Genomic DNA, 22330 nt, shown 5'->3' with positions numbered 1-22330 from the left:
CTGACAGGTGGGGGGGAGGGAGCTGGAACCGGTTCTAAACGGCACTGTAGATTTGTGGAACCTCTTCTATAGAAGAGGTTAGAACTGGCATGAACCCACCCCTGGTTTCCTGCCTAAGCAGGGGGTTGGACTAGAAGGCCTTCAAGGTCCCTTACAACTCAACTCAACCTCTTCTCTTTTAGTCTATTCTATTCTACTGTTCTATTATTATTCTATTATTGGTCAGGACTGAAGGAGAAAGATGCACTCTCCTCGTCCAAAGCCAGAAATGCAAAGTTGCTCACCCCGAGTCTTATATCCACGAATTGAACCCCTTTGTATTTTGTCATTCTATTTATTCGTACGCCATCCTTTGCAGAAGTATCAGCTGTCCAGATAATCCGGACAGGCTAATTTTTTTATTATTTTATAAGGCTCAAAAGCAACAGAATCTTGCAAGTCTGCAACTATAAATCTCCTGCTGTCTCTTTTACAGAAAAGCTGTTAGGTTCAGAGGTGGTATTCGGCTTGGACGAACCAGTAGCAGAGATTGCTCTATGCATTTTATTTAGACACGTTTTTGAGGTCGGGCGCATGTGCGGGCAGTGTGTGAGCGAGCAACGTGCATGCGCAGAAGGCCGGGCGCGAAGCGAGCATGCGTATGGCGAACCGGTGGTAAAAAGAAGTGAAACCCACCGCTGGTTAGGTGCCTGTAATCCCGTAACTTTAAAAAAAACACAATTGTTTTCAACTCGTTTTTTCCCGCGTTGAGGTTAAAGCACATTTGGGATAACTTTGAAATTGAAAGTGGTTGCATGGAGACTGACGGATGACAGCTGCTACAGTGTCATGACATTCTTTGCAGCCTGAGGATGGTGGTGAGGACAGTGAGAACAGCAGCAGTGCAAGCAAAAAGCCTAACTAAAACACGTTGTTTAATTTTTAGCTGACTGCAAAGCCTCAGAGGTGAAAGAATTTACAGCCGAGTATTTGGAAAAGGTCCTTGAACCCTCCGGATGGCAGGCAATCTGGTGCACTAATGCGTTTGAAGTCTTGGTTGAGGTAAGCCTAACGCAGCCGCCGTGATATTTATTTGCCTGCTTTCAAGCCACAGAGCAGCTAATGGGTGATTTAGGGGGGAAAAAACAACACCTTTAATAGGTAGATGGGATCCCATCTGAAAAGCAAGTTGGTGCTGGAAGATTTCCAAAGCACCAAAGGTGGCATGTTCGTGTGCACAGCCGAAGACAAAACATTGTATGCATGCACGTGTCTACATCTTTCCGTGTACATATTTGGCCTTTTTTTTTTTCAATCCATGTTGGAGAGGGATTTCAATACTAGCGTTGGAAGAAATATGATTCCCTCCGGGAATAGGGCGGCATACAAGTCGAATAAACCAACCAAGTCGAATAAACCAATATCCACCTGGTTCACTTCCAAGCCCGGAGAAAGACGCTGGAAACATGGAGGCTGATCGGAAAGATGGCTTAATGATGAAGCAGAACCCCCAAGCTCATGATTCTGGGCAACTGACTACATGGAGGAGGGAGGGAGAGAGAGAAGGAGAGAGAGGGAGGGAGAGAGAGAGGGAGAGAGGGAGGGAGGGAGGGGAAGAGAGAGAGAGAGATTGAAAGATGGCTTAATGATGAAGCAGAACCCCCAAGCTCATGATTCTGGGCAGCTGGCCACATGGAGGAGGGAGAGAGAGAGAGAGAGAGAGGGAGGGAGGGAGAGAGAGAGGGAGAGAGAGGGATGGAGAGAGGGAGGGAGGGAGGGGAAGAGAGAGAGAGAGATTGAAAGATGGCTTAATGATAAGCAGAACCCCCAAGTTCATGATTCTGGACAGCTGACTACATGGAGGAGGGAGAGGGAGAGAGAGAAGGAGAGAGGGAGAGAGAGAGAGAAGGATGGAGAGAGGGAGGGGGAGAGAGAGAGAGAGATTGAAAGATGGCTTAATGATGAAGCAGAACCCCCAAGCTCATGATTCTGGACAGCTGACTACATGGAGGAGGGAGGGAGAGAGAGAGGGAGAGAGAGAGGGAGAGAGAAGGATGGAGAGAGGGAGGGAGGGAGGGGGAGAGAGAGAGAGATTGAAAGATGGCTTAATGATGAAGCAGAACCCCCAAGCACATGATTCTGGGCAGCTGACTACATGGAGGAGGGAGAGAGAGAGAGTGTGTGTGTGTGAGAGAGAGAGAGGGAGGGGGAGAGAGAGAGGGAGAGAGAGGGGGACGGAGGGGGGGGGAGAGAGAGATTGAAAGATGGCTTAATGGTGAAGCAGAACCCCCAAGCACATGATTCTGGGCAGCTGGCCACATGGAGTTGAGAGAGGGAGAGGGTGGGAGGGAGAGAGAGAGAGAGAGAGAGAGATTTATACCCTCTCTTGGGGTTTGCACTTCAGCTTGCTGTTCCTGTGCAAGAACATGTATTCTATTGGCTGCTGTAGGGGTCACAGCTAACTTTGCAGGGTGCCTGAGTCCTAGGTTTGGTTGAGGTTTGCTGGGTGATGCCATGTCCCCAGCTGATTGTGCCTTGTGGTGAGCTCTGCTGCTAGGTGGGTTAATTCTGTTACGTCTTGGAGGGTCACAGGTTCACCATCACGGCCCCAGGCCAAACCTACCCTCATTGGCCCTATTTGATCTGATCGTTGCCGGGCTGCAATTCCCATCGCCTTATAACTTTGGCTGGGATTGCTGGGAATTGTAGTTCCGCCACCTCCGTAGCGCTTCAGTTTCTCCCCAAGTGCGTCTTTCTCTTCTGCTCAGACCTAGCCCTGCCGACTTACAGATAAAAGCTGTTTCAAAGGAGGTTTTGCATTCTTTTAGGGCCAGTTTGTGGTGGTGGAAAGAAAATAATTTCTTCTCTTCCTCACCTGCCAGGTTGCCGACATGGACTACGCCTCCCTGAAAGCGGTGGTGCGGCTTTCCCAGCCTTTTCGGTGCAGGGTGCAAGAGGGGCGCTTCAGCTCCGAGCAGGTGTGCACCCTGTTGGAACTAAAGGAGTACCAGCTGCCTCTGCAGGAATTGTCAGTCGTGTTTGATGACTCGGGAGAATTCGACCAGACGGCCCTTGCAGTTGAGCACGTCAGGTAGACTGCGCTGGCCTAGGGCTCGGGGGGGGGGGGGAGGGAGATGCTAAGATTCAAATATTTGACTACCGATAGTCCTCCACTTACAACAGTCGGTTGAGGGACCGTCCAAAGTTACGACGTCAGTGAGAATAGCAATAGCAATAGCAGTTAGACTTATATACCGCTTCATAGGGCTTTCAGCCCTCTCTAAGCGGTTTACAGAGTCAGCATATCGCCCCCCCACAGTCTGGGTCCTCATTTCACCCACCTCGGAAGGATGGAAGGCTGAGTCAACCTTGAGCCGGTGAGATTTGAACCGCTGAACTGCAGATAACAGTCAGCTGAAGTGGCCTGCAGTGCTGCATTTAACCACTGCGCCACCTCGGCTCTTTTTGTCTTAGGACCGTTTCTCATCGCTAAAATCTTTTCAGCACCCCCCCCCCCTGGTCATGTGATCGGAAATTCAGACTTTTGGCAGCTGACTCACATTTATGACGGTTGCAGGGTCCGCCAGAGCCATGTGGTCACCTTTTGCGACCTTCTGACAAATCTGGGCAACCCAGATTCCGCTGAGTAAACCCTGTTACTAACTTATCAACTGCAGTGGTTCACCTAACAACTGCGGCAAGGAAAGTTGTAAAGTGGGGCAGAACTCACTTTAACAAGGGTCTCACTTAACAACAGAAAGGTTGGGCTCAATTATGGTCGTGACTTAGAGGACTATGTGCCCTTGACTTACAGCCATTTTATTCGGTGAGTTTTGCAACAGCACTGAAAAAAAGTGACTTGCGACCAGTTGGCGTACAATTGTCACCGCAGGATTTTCTTTTGGGCCGGAAATTGAGCCAGCCACCCAAGCTGAAGTCGCAGAAGTTAGCAATAGTGCTTAGAAGACTTATATGCCGCTTCACGGTGCTTTGCAGCCCTCTCTAAGTGGTTTACAGAGTCATCATTATCACCCCAACAACAATCTGGGTCCTCATTTTACCAACCTCGGAAGGAGGAAAGGCTGAGTCAACCTTGAGCTGGTCAGAATCGAACTCCTAGCAGTGGGCAGAGTTTGCCTGAAATAGCAATAGCGCTTAGACTTATATACCGCTTCACAGTGCTTTGCAGCCCTCTCTAAGCGGTTTGCAGAGTCAGCCTATGGTCCCCAACAATTTGGGTCCTCCTTTGACTCACCTCGGAAGGATGGAAGCAGTGGTGGGATTCAAATAATTGAACAACCGGTTCTCTGCCCTAATGACCAGCAGGGTAGGTGGGACCGGGTGGTCATGTGACTGGGTGGGCATGGCCAACTCGATGTCACTCATGTCGATGGGCGCTTCACCTTAGCTGCTATAATGTAATAAAAGTTAACCAAAGAGGCAGTTTCTGTAAGCAGGGCAACAAAGATGAGGCTAGAAACAACACCAGAATGTTTCCTTCCTGCCTTCCTTACAGGATTAGCCCTGTAAAGTGGAAAAAAAACAAAAGGAGATTTCTTCCAACAACTGGTTCTCCGAACTGCTTAGAAAGTTACCAACCGGTTCTCCCGAATAGGTGCGAACTGGCTGAATCCCACCACTGGATGGAAGGCTGAGTCAACTTTGAGCCGGTCAGGATCGAGCCGCTGGCAGTGGGCAGAGTCCTCCTGCAATCCTGCATTCTAACCACTGCGCCGCCAAGTTGCTAAACAAAAAAAAAGGGGATCGGCGAGTTTTGGGTTCAGCCTGTTGTGTGAACACATCTGCTCCTTTCTCAGTTGGGCTTGGAAGCTTGCAAGAAGGAAACTTTGCCATGCCAAAGTTTCAAACTCCCCCTCCCCTCCGTGGTTTAAATAGGATTGTGAGTGGAGCACACTTCTTTGCCAAGTTGTGAGAGGGACCCCCTGCCCAGTGACAGGAAGTAATATGGAAACAAGATAATGAGCCTGTTACAATGGCGATTTTCCACTTTCGCTGCAGGGTGAAAGTGTGAAAGCCGGAGATAACACCGGTGAAGAAATGAAAGGGGAAAGCGAAGAAACGCAGACAGCTGGCCCAGCCAGAAGTCGGGATAAAATTACCAGGGTTAGGATTAGACATTCAAAAGCTTTGATATTCACACGATCTTGTAATGTTAAAAAGAGAATTTTTTTATAAGACGAACGCGCCACCGGTACACATCAGCAGAGAAGTGGCCTAAGATGTATAAAAGAACTTCTCCTTTGTGTCAGGAATGTGAAAAACGTGAAGCGGCATTTTAACACGAGTGGGTGGAGTTGTGCGAAAGCAAGAAAAATACTGGCTTGAAGTAGATGTTTTTATGTGATATTTCATCTCATCCTCCTTATTAGATTTTTATCCTGCCTTTATTACCTAATAAATAACTCAGAGGGGACGCGCTGGCTCAGGGGCTAAGACGCTGAGCTTGCCGATCGAAAGGTCGGCACTTCAGCGGTTCGAATCCCTAGGGCCGCGTAACGGAGTGAGCTCCCGTTGCTTGTCCCAGCTTCTGCCAACCTAGTTTGAAAGCACGTAAAAATGCAAGTAGAAAAATAGGGACCACATTTGGTGGGAAGGTAACAGAGTTCTGTGTGCCTTTGGCATTGAGTCATGCCGGCCACATGACCACGGAGACGTCTTCGGACAGCGCTAGCTCTTTGGTTTTGAAATGGAGATGAGCACCGCCCCCTAGAGTCGGGAATGACTAGCATATATGTGCGAGGGGAGCCTTTACCTTTTTAAATAACTCAAGATGGCAAACCTACACGATACTCCTTCCTCTTCCTATTTCCCCCACAACAACAATCCTATGGGGTTGTTTGGACTGAAAGTGATGGTCCAAAGTCACCCAACTAGCTTTCACGCCCAGGGTGGGACTAGAACTCACCATCTCCTGGTGATTGGCCCAAGGTCACCTAGCCAGCTTTCATGTTTAAGACAGGACTAGAATTCACAGGTCTGGTGCCTTAGCCACTAGATCAAACTGTCTATTTACATGGGATGATACGGAGAATTTTAAAAATTAATATTCGGATGAAACCGGAATTGTTCTGATTAGGACTTATGGAGACTCAATTGGGAAAGGTTTAGACATTGTAGGACACCAAATGTGGTTTCAAGCTGGACTTGGGGCATTCTGTGGCAACATGCTCAGGGATCAATGATTGTGATACTGAGAATATAATATAATAGAATGGAATGGAGTGGAATAGAATAGAATTCTTTACTGCCCAAGTGTGATTGGACACACAAGGAATTTGTCTTTGGTGCAGATGCTCTCAGGGTACATAAAAAGACAAGATAATATTCATCAAGAATCATAAGATGCAACACTTAATGATAGTCATAGGCTACAAATAAGCAATCAGGAAACAATATCAATATAAATCGGAAGGATACAAGCAAAAAAGTTACAGTCAGGCAGTCATAACTGGGAGGAGATGGGTGATAGGAACGATGAGAAGACTAATAGTAATAGTAATGTAGCCTTAGTGAATAGTAAACCGCTCAAAGAGGGCTGCAAAGTACTGTGGACCAATATATAAGCCTAAATGCTATGGCTAAACAAATATGGAACTGCCCACTGCCAGCAGTTCGATACTGACCGGTCTCAAAGTTGACTCAGCCTTTCATCCTTCCGAGATCTGTCAAATGAGGACCCAGATTGTTGGGGGGCAGGGAATGCCGACTCTGTAAAGCACTTAGGGAATGCTAAAAAGCACTATGGAGCAGCGGTATATACCGTATTTTTCGGAGTATAAGACGCTCCGGAGTATAAGACGCACCAAGGTTTTGAAGAGGCAAATGAAAAAAAAAAAAAGGTTTTTGCATTCTGCAGACCTCCCAAAAACGGCCCCCCTTTTTTTTTTTTGCAACAACGGCCCCATTTTTTTTTTGCAAAAAAAGGGCATGAATAGCCTTTAGGGGGCTTGTAGAGCGCTTCTGGGGGGGTGCCCCCCCCATATGACCAAACAACAGCCTGTTTTTTTGCAAAAACTGGCCCATTTTTTTTTCCAAAAAAAGGACATGAATAACCTTTAGGAAGCTTGTAGAGTGCTTCTGGGGGGTGCCTCCCCCCCAAACAACCGAAAAACAACCTGTTTTTTTTGTAAAAACGGGCCCATTTTATTTTCCAAAAAAAGGGCATGAATAGCCTTTAGGAGGCTTGTAGAATGCTCCTGGGGGCTAGGGGGGTGGTGAGCAAAAAACAGCCCATTTTCCGTTCATTTCTGCCCTCCACAGCTCCCAGGAGCACTCTGCAAGGTTCCTAAAGGCTCTGCACGGGCATTTTGGTGAAGGGGGCAGATTTTCGGGAGGTGAAAAATGCTGTATTAAGATGCACCCAGATTTTCAGTCTCTTTTTTGAGGGAAAAGGGTGCGTCTTATACTCCGAAAAATACGGTAAGTCTAAGTGCTATGTGAACCGGATCCATGGTTTGCACCTGCCCTTGTCTTGTGAAAACTCAAAGTCTCTTAGCTCACTTTTTATTTTTTTGGATCGGCAGGTTTTTCTATAAGCACATTTGGCGGAGCTGGGATGAAGAAGATGATGACGACTTCGACTACTTTGTCCGATGCGTGGAGCCTCGTCTGCGTTTGTAAGTCCTGCGGAAGGAATTATTATTTTTTTAAGCCTGGGAGCATGGAAGGCAGCGTGTTACATGGAGTTATGTCTATGGTGTGGAGTGCTAAGCCCCCCCCCCCCAGCTTGCTTGCAAGCAATGACTGAATGTCGGTCATGAAAAGGGTAGCTGTTGATTGCAAATTGAGAGGGGGAAGCTGAGAAAAGAAACACTGGTACTCCTCACTTAATGACCATTCATTTAGCGATTGTTCAGTGTTATGACAGTGCTAATAATACCGTAAGAAAGTGTGTGTGTGTGTGTGTGTGTGTGTGTGTGTGTGTGTGTATGTATGTATGTATGTGTATATATATATATATATATATATATATATATATATATATATATATATATATATATATATATATATATATATATATATACACACACACATACACACACACACACACACAGAAACCCAGATATTTCCAGACAGAAACCCAATATTTTTACTGTTGCCTTTGTTACATTTGTGTTGTATTTGTGCTGATAAATAAATAATTTATGAGCACAAATACAACACATTTAAATAATTTATTTATTTATCAGCACAAATACAACACAAATGTAACAAAGGCAACAGTAAAAATATTGGGTTTCTGTCTGGATGGTCTCTTTTGACGAGCCGATGGACAGAGAGTGGAAGCAGTGGGCTTCCTCCCATATTTGGGCATACCAGGGGTTGTAACACTATTTGTATTTGTATTTGTATTTTATTATTTGTATGCCGCCCTTCTCCGGGAGGACTCAGGGCGGCGAACAATTCAAGGGGGGGAAAAAGGGGAACATAAAAGACAAGATACAAATAATAAAAGGAGACAACAGTCGCACAAGCTTACATGTCGAGAGGGGAGGGAACTCATCACCCCCAGGCCTGCCGGCAAAGCCAGGTTTTGACGGCTTTTCGGAAGGCCTGGAGAGAGGTGAGGGTCCGAATCCCTGCGGGGAGTTCATTCCAGAGGGCCAGAGCTGCCACAGAGAAGGCCCTCCCCCGGGTAATAGCCAGGTGGCATTGGCTGGTAGATGGCACCCGGAGGAGGCCAACCCTGTGAGATCTAATGGGTCTGTGGGAGGTAATTGGCAGCAGGCGGTCTTTCAAGTATATATATATATGTGTGTGTGTGTGTGTGTGTGTGTGTGTGTGTGTGTGTGTGTGTGTGTGTGTTTTCCAGCATAACTCTGGAACGCCTTGAGCAATTTCAACCAAACTTGGTACACAGATGACTTACCCTCTGGAGACAAATACTATGTGGGGGCAAGACACCCCTTGGGGTGTGTGTTCGGTTAAGATACAGCCTGTTGTGCCTTAAAACGGCTTCAACTGTACTGCCTTAAAATGGCTTCTACTGTACAGCCCTGTGGAGTTGCCATGGTAACGGCTTCACAGTACTCCCCAAGGAGTGTCCTTCTCCCCCTTGCATTTCTTAAATGCAAGAAATAATGTTGCATTTCTTTAATGCAAGAAATAATGTTGCATTTTTTTAAATGCAAGAAATAATGTTGCATTTCTAATGCAACATTAGAAATTGCGGTGACCTTCATGGAAAGGAGGGTCGGGATAAATAAATACCCAGGCAGCACCAGGTTATCAGCTAGTAATTCATAAGAAAAAAAGGGACTTAGGACCGGTCCTCGCATCACAGCAGTTATATTGTGATTGTCTCACATAATTGCAATCCAAGGACTGGATAAACCAGCTCACACTTATGTCATTCATAGCACCCTGCAGTCTTGTGGTTTTTACACGTGAAATCAAAACATAAAAGGAAGGAAGGAAGGAAGGAGGAAACGACGCTGAACGATTGCCCCACTTAGTAACGAATTTCCCAGCCCCTATTGTCCAGAAAAACTATTTAGTTTTAGTTTACCGTTGGCAGGAGAGAGTAGTGGGTGGAGCCAACAGGGAGAATTTAAGGAATCCTTCTCCACTCTCTGCATTCTGTGTTTCAAGAATGGAATAGTTTTACTGATATTTTTGGGCTGAAAAACCCAGCGATTGGAAAGAGAAGCCGCAGGGCTAAATATTTTTTTTGCTCTGTCTGAGGCATTGCGTCCATCTACCACTAGATGGCAGCACAAAACTGATTGTAAATGGGTTGATGAAAACGTGTTGCAGGCATGGAAATTCAGCTTGGTTAGAATATATTCACAACATTAGAGCAAAATCCCTCTGGAAAATCCTTACAGCATCCCGAAAGAGGAGGTTTGTTTGCTCCCCTTTTGGACATGCGGCTCTTGAAATTAGATCACAACCTTTGGTCAGGTTGGGTTGATTTCCTTTTCCTTTCCCTTCCTCTATCTTCCTTTCCCTTCCTCTATTTTCCTTTCCTTCCTCTATCCTCCTTTCCTTTCCCTTCCCTTCCTCTATCTCCCTTCCTCTATCTTCCTTTCCTTCCTCCATCTTCCTTTCCTTTTCCTTCCTCTATCTTCCTTTCCTTCCCTTTCCCTTCCCCTCCCTTCTATCTAGTTTCCATCCATTGCTTCTTCTCCTGCCTTCAGGTGTTTTGGAGGATAGGTTGACCCCCTTTTCTTGGTGGCAGCCCTTCACTGCTATCATGTCACCCCTAGCCTTTCCCTTCCTTTCCTTCCCTTCCTCTATCTTCCTTTCCCTTTCTTTCCTCCCTTTCCTCTATCTTCCTTTCCTTTCCTTCTGTTTCCTTCCCTTCCTCTATCTTCTTTTCCTTTCCTTCTGTTTCCTTTCTTCTATCTCCCTTTCCTCTATCTTCCTTTCCTTTCTCTAGCTCCCTTCCCTTCCTCTATCTTCCTTTCCCTTCCTCTATCTTCCTTTCCCTTTCCTTCCTCTATCTCCCTTCCCTTCCTCTATCTTCCTTTCCTTTCCCTTCTTCTATCTTCCTTCCCTTTCCCTTCCCTTCTTCTATCTCCCCTTCCTCTATCTTCCTTTCCTTTCCCTTCCTCTTTCCTTTTCTCTATCTTCCTTTCCTTTCCTTTCTCCTTTCCTTCCCTTCCTCTATCTTCTTTTCCTTTCCTTTTGTTTCTCCTTCCCATCTTTCCCTTCCTCTATCTTCCTTCCCTTCTCTTTCCTTTCTTCTTCCCTTCCATTCCTCCTTTCCTTTCTCCTTTCCTTTCCTTTCTCCTTCCCTTCCCTTCCCTTCCTTTCCTCTATCTTCCTTTCCCTTCCCTTCCTCTATCTTCCTTTCCTTTCCCTCCTTCTATCTTCCTTCCCTTTCCCTTCCCTTCCCTTCTTCTATCTCCCCTTCCTCTATCTTCCTTTCCTTTCCCTTCCCCTTTCCTTTTCTCTCTTCCTTTCATTCCCTTTCTGTTTCCTTTCTTCTATCTCCCTTTCCTCTATCTTCCTTTCCTTTCTCTAGCTCCCTTCCCTTCCTCTATCTTCCTTTCCCTTCCTCTATCTTCCTTTCCCTTCCTCTATCTTCCTTTCCCTTTCCTTCCTCTATCTCCCTTCCCTTCCTCTATCTTCCTTCCCTTTCCCTTCCCTTCTTCTATCTCCCCTTCCTCTATCTTCCTTTCCTTTCCCTTCCTCTTTCCTTTTCTCTATCTTCCTTTCCTTTCTGTTTCCTTTCTTCTATCTCCCTTTCCTCTATCTTCCTTTCTCTAGCTCCCTTCCCTTCCTCTATCTTCCTTTCCCTTCCCGTCTTCTATCTCCCTTCCCTTCCTCTATCTTTCTTTCCTTCTCTTTCCCTTCCTTCCTTCCCTTCTTTCCCTTCCTTCCCTCCCTTCCCTTTCCTTCTATTTTCCTTTCCACCCCTTCCCTTTCCTTCTTCTATTTTCCTCTCCTCTCCACTCCTTCCCTTCTTTTCCTTTCCTTTCCTTCTATTTTCCTCTCCTCTCCACTCCTCTCCACTCCTTTCCCATCCCTTCTTCCCTTCTGGGATGTGGGCAGCAGAGAGATTGCATCCCAGGGTTGCAAACCCCAATGTGATTTATTTGAAGAAGCTGAAAAACGAACACAATCCCGAAATCAAATGAATGGCAGCCCGTCTTTCTCCACTGAATCCTAAAATGTGGGGGAGAAACGTCTTGGCAGGGCAGAGCAAATGCCTGGCCTGCTTGTTGCTTGGCAACAGCCCTGCAGAAGAAGCCTTAATTTTTTTTTGGGGGGGGAGGGTGTAGTGGGGACCCTGTCCTCTTCAGCGCCCCTCTTCCCAAACGGCCCTGCAACGCCTGGGATCCCTGCTGTTCTCCTCCAGCCGAGGGAGGTTTTGACAAGGTCTTAAGTGAAATGGATTTTGTCGCCTTCCTTGGGAAGCCGTGCCAATCTCCAGAAGGACCTTGATGGTTGAGCGCAAAAGGCCTTCTTCCCCTTCCAGCATGCCAGCCTTGTCTCCTTCCACTGCAGAAGAAAATTGAGATGCATTGGATTTGTTGGCAAAGCAGATCTGAAGGCAATTGCCTTTCCCTGCAATTGACACAAAAGATATTTATTGTGGGTAAACGGTGGTAGAGAGGAGGAAATATGTCCCCCTCCATTCTCTCTTTCTCTCTCTCTCTCTCTCTTCCCCCTTTCTCTGTCTCTCTTCCTCTCTCTCCAGTCCTCCTCTCCTCTCACTCTCTCCCCCCTCTCTCTTCCTTTCTCTCTTTCTTCCTCTCTTCCTCTCTCTTTTTCTCTTTCTCTTCCCCCTCTCCTCCTCTCCTTCTCTCTTTCTTTTTCTCTCTCTCTCTTCCTTTCTCTCTTTCTTCCTCTCTCTCTTCCTCTCTCTTTTCCTCTCTCCCCCCTCTCTCTTCCTTTCTCTCTTTCTTCCTCTCTTTCTCTCTCTTTTTCTCTTTCTCTTCCCCCTCTCCTCCTTTCCTTCTCTCTTTCTTTTTCTCTCTTTCTCTCTCCTCTACATCTCTTCCTTTCTCTCTTTTTCTCTTTCTTCCTCTCTCTTTTCCTCTCTCTTTTTCTCTCCTCTTTCCCCTCTCCCTTCTCTCTTCCCCCTCTCTCTTCCTTTCTCCCTTCCTTCCTCTCTTCCTCTCTCTTTTTCTCTTTCTCTTCCCCCTCTCCTCCTTTCCTTCTCCCTTTCTTTTTCTCTCTTTCTCTCTCCTCTACATCTCTTCCTTTCTCTCTTTTTCTCTTTCTCTTTCTTCCACTCTCTTTTCCTCCCTTCCCCCTTCTCTCTTTCCCCTCTCCCTTCTCTCTCCTCTCTTTCTCTTCCTTTCTCTCTTTCTTCCTCTCTCTTTTTCTCTTTCTCTTCCCCCTCTCCTCCTTTCCTTCTCTCTTTCTTTTTCTCTCTCCTCTCTCTTCCTTTCTCTCTTTCTTCCCCTCTCTCTTCCTCTCTCTTCCCCCTCTCTCTTTCCCCTCTCCCTTCTCTCTCCTCTCTTTCTCTTCCTTTCGCTCTCTCTTTCTCTTTTCTCTTCCTTTGTGTCTCTCTCTCTCTTTCTCATTCTCTCTTACCCCCTTCTTCTCTCTCCTCCCTTCCCTCCCTCTCTCCCAAACATTGCACAGCAGCAATTTGTATTCGGTCCTTCTGTCTTTGTGGAATATGTTTCCTCTCCTACCTTTAGGCAAGTGTACCACTGCAAAAAAAGACACGTTGCTTTTGGCAAAAGCTCGGCGCTAATTGATTGCAACGAGCTTTTGAAATCCAGCCAGAGGCTACAGGTTGTCCACTTCTGATCTACAATCCTGGGCTGCTGGAAGGCCCGGGTGTGCAAAGGTGCACTGGCTCAGAACACGGAGGTTGCATTAGCTCGCACGCTTAATGAGGAACCCTTACGATTGTTTTTCCCCATGAATTGGCCTAATTGCTTTTGAAAGCAGAGGCTCTCTCTCTCTGGGTCTTGCGGTCTGGCGCAGATGTGTGAAATGCGGGAAGTCCTTGTTTATCGGCTGCCTCGGATAGTGACAAATGCAAGGATAATAAATGGTAACGGAATATTCCTTTTCCAAACCAGGCTCCCATTTGCAACCACAACAATAACAAGCCTGCAGTGTGAAACGATTAAAATCTCGTCAGTTTCAGGCAGCATCTGCTGGGAGGGTGTCAGCGTTCCAAGTATCATGTAGAATTAAATCAGAGACCAAGGCAAAACTATCCTTAAAGTTCCAATTTAATAAATCAGACATCTTGGCATTATGCTATGGAATCCCAATACTAGAAATGACATCAGAATTCCACCGAGTTAAAAGTTCATGATCTTGTCCCCACATCCACAATCCATCACCTGGTCCAATCTTCTTCTTCCACGCTGGCGTCCACACCCAGCTGCTTCCGATCAGGTGTAAAATCTCCCCGTGGAGATTCGCACCCTCACCACCCTCCAGGCCTTCCGCAAAGCCCTTAAAACCTGGCTGTTCCGACAGGCCTGGGGCTAAACAACCGTTGCCCCTATCTCGAATGGTATGATTGTTGTGCTTTTAAATTATGTATTGTTTTGTGTTGGTGTTAAACTGTTTGTATCCCCCTTCCCTTGCTCAACTTGTGAGCCGCCCTGAGTCCCCTTCGGGGAAAAGGGCGGCATACAAATGAAATAAATGAATGAATGAATGAAAAGTGCGGAGAACAAAAGATGACCTTGGCTTCTAGAAAAGAATGATAACAATACATTCCACAATCCTACTCCTGTCTATTCCCCCCTCCCATCAACTATACTAATGAAACAGCATAATAAGAGACAGTGTGGCAGGCCAAAATTCAAAAAAGGAATATAACTGCAGGCCTGACAGAGGGTTCTAATCAACTGCTTAAGTAATCTGTCAAACTATCAGCCCCAAGAGGACGGGGGGGGGGGATTTATCTGAATGAGATGCAGAGACTAGCAACCCCCTCCTCCCTCCCTCCCTCCCCAGTCCAGTGGTGGGTTGCCAAATTTTTTACTACTTGTTTGGGTGCGGGGTTGCGCGCGCGACACTTGTGTGTATGTGCAGAAGCATCCGGCTGGGTGGACAGAGCCTCCCACCGCTGCTACTACTGGTTCGTCCGATCCGGGCTGAACCAGCAGCAACCCCCCTCTGCCCCAGTCACTTAGCAAATGACTGTGTCACTGGACCCAATCACCAAGAGTCAGGGAGTTCTAGTTCTGCCTTAGACGTGAAAACTGGGCTTGTTGACTTTGGGTCAATCACCAGAGATGGTGGGATGATGGCTTCCTTGGGTTATTTGTAAAAGCAACGAAGGGGAGATACAAATAAATAAATAAACGTATAGATGTCAGTTCGCAAAGCATTCTGGACCTGCTCTCGAGTTGCCATAAGCAACTAGGATGGGGAACCGAGCCTCGCAGCTGCAGTGAGGGAATCACACTTCAGTGAAAAACAAAAGCACATTCCAGCCATCTTGTCAAGGCCATCTCTGTGGTTATCCACAATGGCCGGAGGGAGTGACTTATAGAACCCACGAAATTGCTTCCTTGGGGAATGTGACTGATGACACACCTTGGGGGTGGGGGGAACAGGATCAGAGCCAAGGCACAATTTAAGTGAGGTCAGAGTTGGCTTCACTTGGTCCGGGCCGACATGAAGAAGCTCCTAATAAATAACGGGATTTCTTTTGAAGCTTGGCTCGAGGCTCATGATTTAATGAGGGCATCGGTCGGAACCCTGACAGTAGGCTTTTTAAATTCAGGGGTTGCTGCACAAGACGTCAGGAATATTTGCAGCGTAAATATCATTCCATCTTCCAATCGCTTCCCCTTCTAGGTATTACGACATCATGGAAGACCGTGTCTCACCAGCTCTGGTGTCCGACTATCACAGCCGCCTTTCTCAGTGCGAGGAACTCTACCGCAAGTTCCAAGTCCTGAGGAACAACCTCTCGGCCTGCGATTCCGACTCTGAAAAAGACAACGTCTGCGTGGCGGAAGGGATGAAACTCTACGAGCAGATCGAGAACCTGAAACAGAAGCTGACAATGATGGAAAACCTTCTATTCAGGTAAAGCAAATATTTAACGGCTTAAAACTCTGGAACAAAGAATGTATTCTGCCTGCAGACTTTAATGCCGGGAAGTCTATTCCTCTCCCTCCCCTCCCCAATCCCCTTGGTTTAAATTCTTTTGTGGAATAATTTTGTTTGCTTACTTTGGTCTTCGGGGGCCAAAGCTGATTATAGGTTAAATATTTGATGGCAATTAATGGATTTAATCCCCTCCGTTAAAAGTAACTGTCAGGGGGAAATCAGAAATGGTCCACCTGCGATTTTAACAGCTGCAATTTTTGGAGTTATTGTAACAGAATAATAGAATAACAGAGTTGGAAGGGACCTTGGAGGTCTTCTAGTCCAACCCCCCTGCTCAAGCAGGAGACCCTTTACCATTTCAGACAAGTGGTTGTCCAGTCTCTTCTTAAAAGCCTCCATTGATGGAGCACTTACAACTTCTGGAGGAAACTTCTGTTCCACTGATTAATTGTTCTCACTGTCAGGAAATTTCTCCTTAGTTCTAGGTTGGTTCTCTCCTTGATTAGAATAGAATAGAACAGAATAACAGAACAGAGTTGGAAGGGAGCTTGGAGGTCTTCTAGTCCAACCCCCTGCTTAGGCAGGAAACCCTACACCACTTCAGACAAATGGTTATCCAACATCTTCTTAAAGACTTCCAGTGTTGGGGCATTCACAACTTCTGGAGGCAAGTTGTTCCGCTGATTAATTGTTCCCACTGTCAGGAAATTTCTCCTCAGTTCTAAGTTGCTTCTCTCCTTGATTAGTTTCCACCCATTGCTTCTTGTCCTGCCCTCAGGTGCTTTGGAGAATAGCTTGATTCCCTCTTCTTTGTGGCAACCCCTGAGATATTGGAAGGCTGCTATCATGTCTCCCGTAGTCCTTCTTTTCATTAAACTAGACCTAGCCAAATTCCTGCAACCAAGTGTATGAGAATTTTTCAATTTCAATTTCAATTTAATAAAATTTGTATGCTGCCCACTCCCTTGGGACTCTGGGCGGTTTACAGGCAAGATAAAAAAAAACATTTAAAAATTTAAGATAAAAGATACAATTATTAAAATTACACATCATCCATTCTGTCTGAATGGGGCTGGATATTGATCAACAGCCCCAGGCCTGCCGGAACAGCCAGGACTTGGTGGCTTTGCGGAAGGCTGGGAGGGTAGTAAGGATCCGGATCTCTACGGGTAGATCGTTCCACAGGGCTGGCGCAGCTACAGAGAAGGCTCTCCCCCGGGGAGCTGCCAGCTGGCATTGTCCGGTCGACGGTACCTGGAGGAGGCCCAACCTGTGCGATCTTATTGGTCGTTGGGAGGTAAGTGGCAGGAGGCGGTCTCTCAGGTAGCCAGGTCCTAAACCATGTAGGGCTTGAAAAGTAACGACTAGCACCTTGAAGCGCGTCCGGAGACCAATGGGGAGCCAGTGCAGCTCGCGGAGGATGGGTGTAACGTGGGTGTATCTAGGTACACCCAATATCGCTCGCGCGGCTGCATTCTGGACCAACTGCAGTCTTCGAACACTCTTCAGGGGCAGCCCCATATACAGCGCGTTACAGTAATACAGTCTTGAGATGACGAGGGCATGAACAAAGGGCATTTCTGACTCTGGAGCAGGAAACATGTTAAGGTCACATCAATTATAGTATAAGCCAGGGGTGTCCAACCTTGGCAGCTTTTAAGATTTGTGGACTTCAATTCCCAGAATTCTCCTTTCTAGCCTGGTGTCTTAACCACTAGACCCAACTGGTTCTCCTTACCTAATTGCTTGTTTTTTTTTGTTTTCTGTTTTGTTTTAGATATGTCTTTGGTTATAAGAAGCACGCTGGGCTCAAGTCAAAAGGAGCCCGTTCTTCTAATATCACCATCACCCACGTTGTCTGTGCTACGATCCAGTCGAGTTTCCTACAGTGTCTGTTCAGGGACAAACTCTCTCCGGAACATTTCAACGAAGAAATTGAAATCCAGGTGGGCTTGGTTAAATTATTTCTGGATGGATCTTCTCTTCTCTTTAGAAGTTGGCTAGATAGCACTTCCTGGGTTCTTTTTTTCCCTTAATGTTTTATTTGCAGTTTTTCGTTAACATATTTTGTGGACGGTGTAATGACAGGGTTTTTATACGTTTTTACACAGCGCTAACAATAATAATACAACTGCATATGTATAGTTTTCGTCTTCCAACTTCTAACCTTAGCAAACTCATTTTAATTATAAAACATTCTTTTATATATCAACGTGTATAATACTATTTTCCCAATTTATACTCCACCTCCCCCCACATATTGGGGTTCTTCCATATTCATCTTTTTTATCTTTAAACAGTATTCTTCTCTCTTAATGATTCTTTATGACTTTCTCCAAATATATATTTGAACGTCAATTACATGTCTTACCATGTGTTTATTGATCCCTGTTAGATCACCAATATTTTAAGATTTTAAGTATCACTCAAATTCTACCAAATTCCCAATATCTCAGTTTTCTGTAGACACCAATAAAACCATTTATTTAATAAAAAATAATCAGTCCCAGGGTTATGCCTAGGCTCTTTTTATAGCAGCTGTCAAGCTATATTTAAGGTTGTTAACCAGCCAGGTACAGCGAACAGGATCACAAACGAAACATTATGGAAAAAGAGAAATAAGAGCAAACTAAAAAATAAACTAAAATAGCTGATTCACCAAAGGGGAAGAAGCATGATTGCATTAAGCTGTAAACAAGAGTGTCCAGGAATTAATTGTGACTCATCTCTGTGTTCTAACTCTCAAATGTAATCATGACTTATTATTGTCATCTTAAGATTTTCAGCAAGTATCGAGTTAGCAATCTGAAGAGTTTAGGGTACATGACAGCTATTTTTGCTGTGCCAGAACATTTTCCATACAAGGTCTGGTCTTTTTCGTGCTCTATCTAAAAAAAAAAGGGATGTGGTGGCTCGGTGGCTAAGACGCTGAGCTTGTCGATCAGAAAGGTCGGCAGTTCAGCGGTTTGAATCCCTAGTGCTGTGTAACGGAGTGAGCTCCCGTTACGTGTCCCAGCTTCTGACAACCAAACAGTTCGAAAGCATGTAAAAAATGCGAGTAGAAAAATATGAACCACCTTTGGTGGGAAGGTAACAGCGTTCCGTGCACCTTCGGTGTTTAGTCATGCTGGCCACATGACCACAGAGATGTCTTCGGACAGCGCTGGCTCTTCGGCTTTGAAACGGAAATGAGCACTGCCCCCTAGAGTCGGGAATGATTAGAACACACAGTATGTGCGAGTGGAACCTTTACCTTTATCTAAAAAAAGGTTGCTGAACCTGCAAATCCATCCACAGCCTTTTCTAAGTTTTAGGTGTAGATTCCAGATCCGGCTAATCTCCCCAGCTGGACTTTTTTTTACACCGTTTCTGTTGTTTTTATCATGTTTTTATTGGTTGCAAACTACCCAGAGTTGTTTCTAAGATGGATGGACATATAAACATTTTAAATACATACATACATACATCTCTCTCTCTCTCTCTCTCTCTCTCTCTCTCTCTCTCTCTCTCTCTCTCTCTGACTATCTATCTATATCTCTCTATATCTCTCTATATCTATCTATCTATCTATCTATCTATCTATCTATCTATCTATCTATCTATCTATCTCTATATCTCTCTATATCTATCTTATCTGTCTGTCTGTCTGTCTGTCTGTCTATCTATTCTATCTATATGTCTTTCTCTCTCTCTCTCTCTCTCTCTCTCTCTCTCTCTCTCTATTTCTATCTATCTATCTATATCTATCTATCCATCTCTATCTATCTATCTATCTATCTATCTATCTCTATCTATCTATCTATCTATCTATCTATCTATCTATCTATCTATCTATCTATCTATCTCTATCTCTATCTATCTATCTATCTATCTATCTATCTCTATCTATCTATCTATCTATCTATCTATCTATCTATCTATCTATCTATCTATCTATCTATCTATCTTTCTCTCTCTCTCTCTCTCTCTCTCTCTCTCTCTCTCTCTCATCTATCTATCTATCTATCTATCTATCTATCTATCTATCTATCTATCTATCTATCATCTATCTATCATCTATATTAAGGATTGGGTGCAGTGAAACAAATTAAGGGGGAGGATAATCTTATCTGAATTCTATTAGCTTTCATCTCACCCTGAATCCAAGTTCGTTCTGTGGCTGTTGTTCCTGTCTGCTTTTTTCTGCTTTTGTGATACACATCGGCCCACAATGTTGGGTTTGCCAGCTTTCATTATTCCGTGTGTTCTTTCTTAGTTCCACAACGACCCGCAGTCTGCTTTGAATGCTTGCTACGAAGGAGACCGGGTCATCATTTGTCCCGGCCATTACATTGTTGAAGGGGCATTGCCGATCGCTGATTCTGTGGCACTAGAAGGTGAGTATTTCAGTGACGACTGGTCTATTTGTAACTTTCTTCTCTTAAAGAGGGAGAAATCCCTTTTGCCTGGATGGGAGGATTGCCCCACCACACATACTCGGAATAACAGAGCTGGAAGGGACCTTGGAGGTCTTCTAGTCCAACCCCCCCTGCTCAAGCAGGAAACCCTACACCAGGGCTGTCAAACTCCCAGCCCACGGACCGGATGCAGTAGGTGCTGGCCACGCCCACACCTGGTTTGGAAAAGGGGGAAAAAAGTCCCAATATGTCACGTGAGGCTGCCGTGACGATGTGAGTTTGGCACTCCTGCCCTACACCGTTTCAGACAAATGGCTATCCAACATCTTCTTAAAGACTTCCAGTGTTGGGGCATTCACAACTTCTGGAGGCAAGTTGTTCCACTGATTAATTGTTCTAACTGCCAGGAAATTTCTCCTTTAGTTCTAGGTTGCTTTTCTCCTTGATTAGTTTCCACCCATTGCTTCTTGTCCTGCCCTCAGGTGCCTTGGAGAATAGCTTGACTCCCTCTTCTTTGTGGCAGCCTCTAAAATATTGGTACTATCATGTCTCCCCATGTCCTTCTTTTCATCAAACCTGATATACCCAGTTCCAGCAACCATTCTTCATATGTTTTAGCCTCCTGCCCTCTAATCTTCTTTGCTGCTCTTCTCTGCACTCTTTCCAGAATCTCAACATCTTTTTATATTGTGGTGACCAGAACTGGATGCAGAATTCCAAGTGTGGCCTTACCAAGGCCTTATAAAGTGGTATTAACACTCCATGTGATCTTGATTCTGTCCCTCTGTTTATGCAGCCTAGAACTGTGTTGGCTTTTTTGGCAGCTGCTGCCCACAGCTGGCTCCTATTTAAGTGGTTGTCCACTAGGACTCCAGGATCCCTCTCACAGTTAACATCTTTGCAATTTAAGAGTAACTAGATGGAGGTCTCAGTTTAAAGAGGCAAGAACAGAGAATCCTCAACTTACAACAGTTGATTTAGTGACCGTTCAAAGTTACAATGGCACTGAAAAAAAGTGGCGTACGACTGTTTTTCACACTTACGACGGTTGCCACATCCCCATGGATAGTCCTAAATGGTACTATTCCAATGATTTTTATTCCAAATGTGCAGTGTTAAAATTTTCACCTCCCTCATTTATAGTTACAGCAATAGCACTTAGACTTATACACCGCTTCATAGTGCTTTACAGCCCTTCTAAGTGGTTTGCAGAGTCAGCCTTTTGCCCCCAACAATCTGGGTCCTCATTTTACCCACCTCGGAAGGATGGAAGGCTGAGTCAATCTTGAACCTGGTGAGATTTGAACCGCCGAACTGCAGCTAGCAGTCAGCTGAAGTAGCCTGCAGTACTGCACTCTCACCACTGCGCCACCTCGGGTCTTTATATCTCTGCTGGATGTCCCATTTGAGTTCATATGTATATACACGAATGTATACTCCTATATATTTTAAGATGAAAGATACAATTGAACAAGGACTATTAATGTAGGATTTTTAAAAAAAGGAAGAGTTAGGAAAAAAATAAGAGAAGTGTAGGAAGCAAAGAAGGAAATAGAAATAAACAAATTCAGATATTCTTTTACAGCAATTCTAAGTATGAATGTAAATGAACCTCTTATTTTATGTCGGTGGTCTGTTTGAATCCCGAAATGACTTTTTTTATTTTGACACCATAGTGCAGTTATCCTGGGAATTTCAGATTTGGAGATTCTGAATGTAAGGTGGGATAAAACCATGCATGATATCCTCTTAATCTTCGCTACCTCTTAACAGATTAAGTCAGGAAAATGACCTTAGTGCTGTGTGCCCTTTAAATGATATAAATAGCGGAAGTACATTGGTGTCTTTGGAAACCCAGCTGCCAGTTTTTATATGTGGTTAATGTGTAACTTTACACATGACAGAAAGTCAGAAGATCAATAGCAATATAGCAGTAGACTTATATACCGCTTCATAGGGCTTTCAGGCCTCTCTAAGCGGTTTACAGAGAGTCAGCATATTGCCCCCAACAATCTGGGTCCTCATTTTACCCACCTCGGAAGGATGGAAGGCTGAGTCAACCCTGAGCCGGTGAGATTTGAACCGCTGACCTGCTGATCTAGCAGTAGCCTGCAGTGCTGCATTTAACCACTGCGCCACCTTGGCTCTTAAGATCAAGTGTGGGGCGTTTCCAGGCCATAAAATGGCCTTTTTTACCTTACAACTAGCACATGACTGTCAATCCTAAAATAAAATGTAATTTTCTGAAGTGCAATAGAAACTTTGGATCGAAGTTGGGTCACGGGTAGATGGTTTCTGTCGTGCATGACGTGAAAAGTTTTTGTCACTTTCTTAGTTATGAAGGAATTGTTGGAACCTAATACATTTTGTGGCATTTTGATTTTAGGCATGAGGTTCAGGTTTAAACAGGTAAAAGCTTCGTTATATTCTTTTGTGTTCAG

The 22330-nt window shown here is 45.1% G+C and overlaps 1 protein-coding gene across 1 annotated transcript in view; it reads left to right on the top strand.

Moving 5' to 3' along the window:
- Positions 1 to 22330, top strand: part of SHCBP1 (SHC binding and spindle associated 1) — a 45014-nt gene that overhangs the window by 5341 nt on the left and 17343 nt on the right. The window contains exons 3-8 of the mRNA XM_087728571.1: positions 926 to 1041; positions 2862 to 3070; positions 7524 to 7616; positions 15235 to 15468; positions 17270 to 17438; positions 19748 to 19868. Of these exons, the coding sequence (XP_087584697.1) occupies positions 926 to 1041; positions 2862 to 3070; positions 7524 to 7616; positions 15235 to 15468; positions 17270 to 17438; positions 19748 to 19868 (942 nt within the window). The remainder of the gene's footprint in view (positions 1 to 925; positions 1042 to 2861; positions 3071 to 7523; positions 7617 to 15234; positions 15469 to 17269; positions 17439 to 19747; positions 19869 to 22330) is intronic.

This window comes from Thamnophis sirtalis, unplaced genomic scaffold (genome assembly GCF_051295495.1).
Source record: "Thamnophis sirtalis isolate CommonGarterSnake01/CBP01778 unplaced genomic scaffold, rThaSir2_p1.2 scaffold_14, whole genome shotgun sequence".
Classification (NCBI taxonomy): Eukaryota; Metazoa; Chordata; class Lepidosauria; order Squamata; family Natricidae; genus Thamnophis; species Thamnophis sirtalis.
This window is presented reverse-complemented; position numbering and strand designations above follow the sequence as displayed.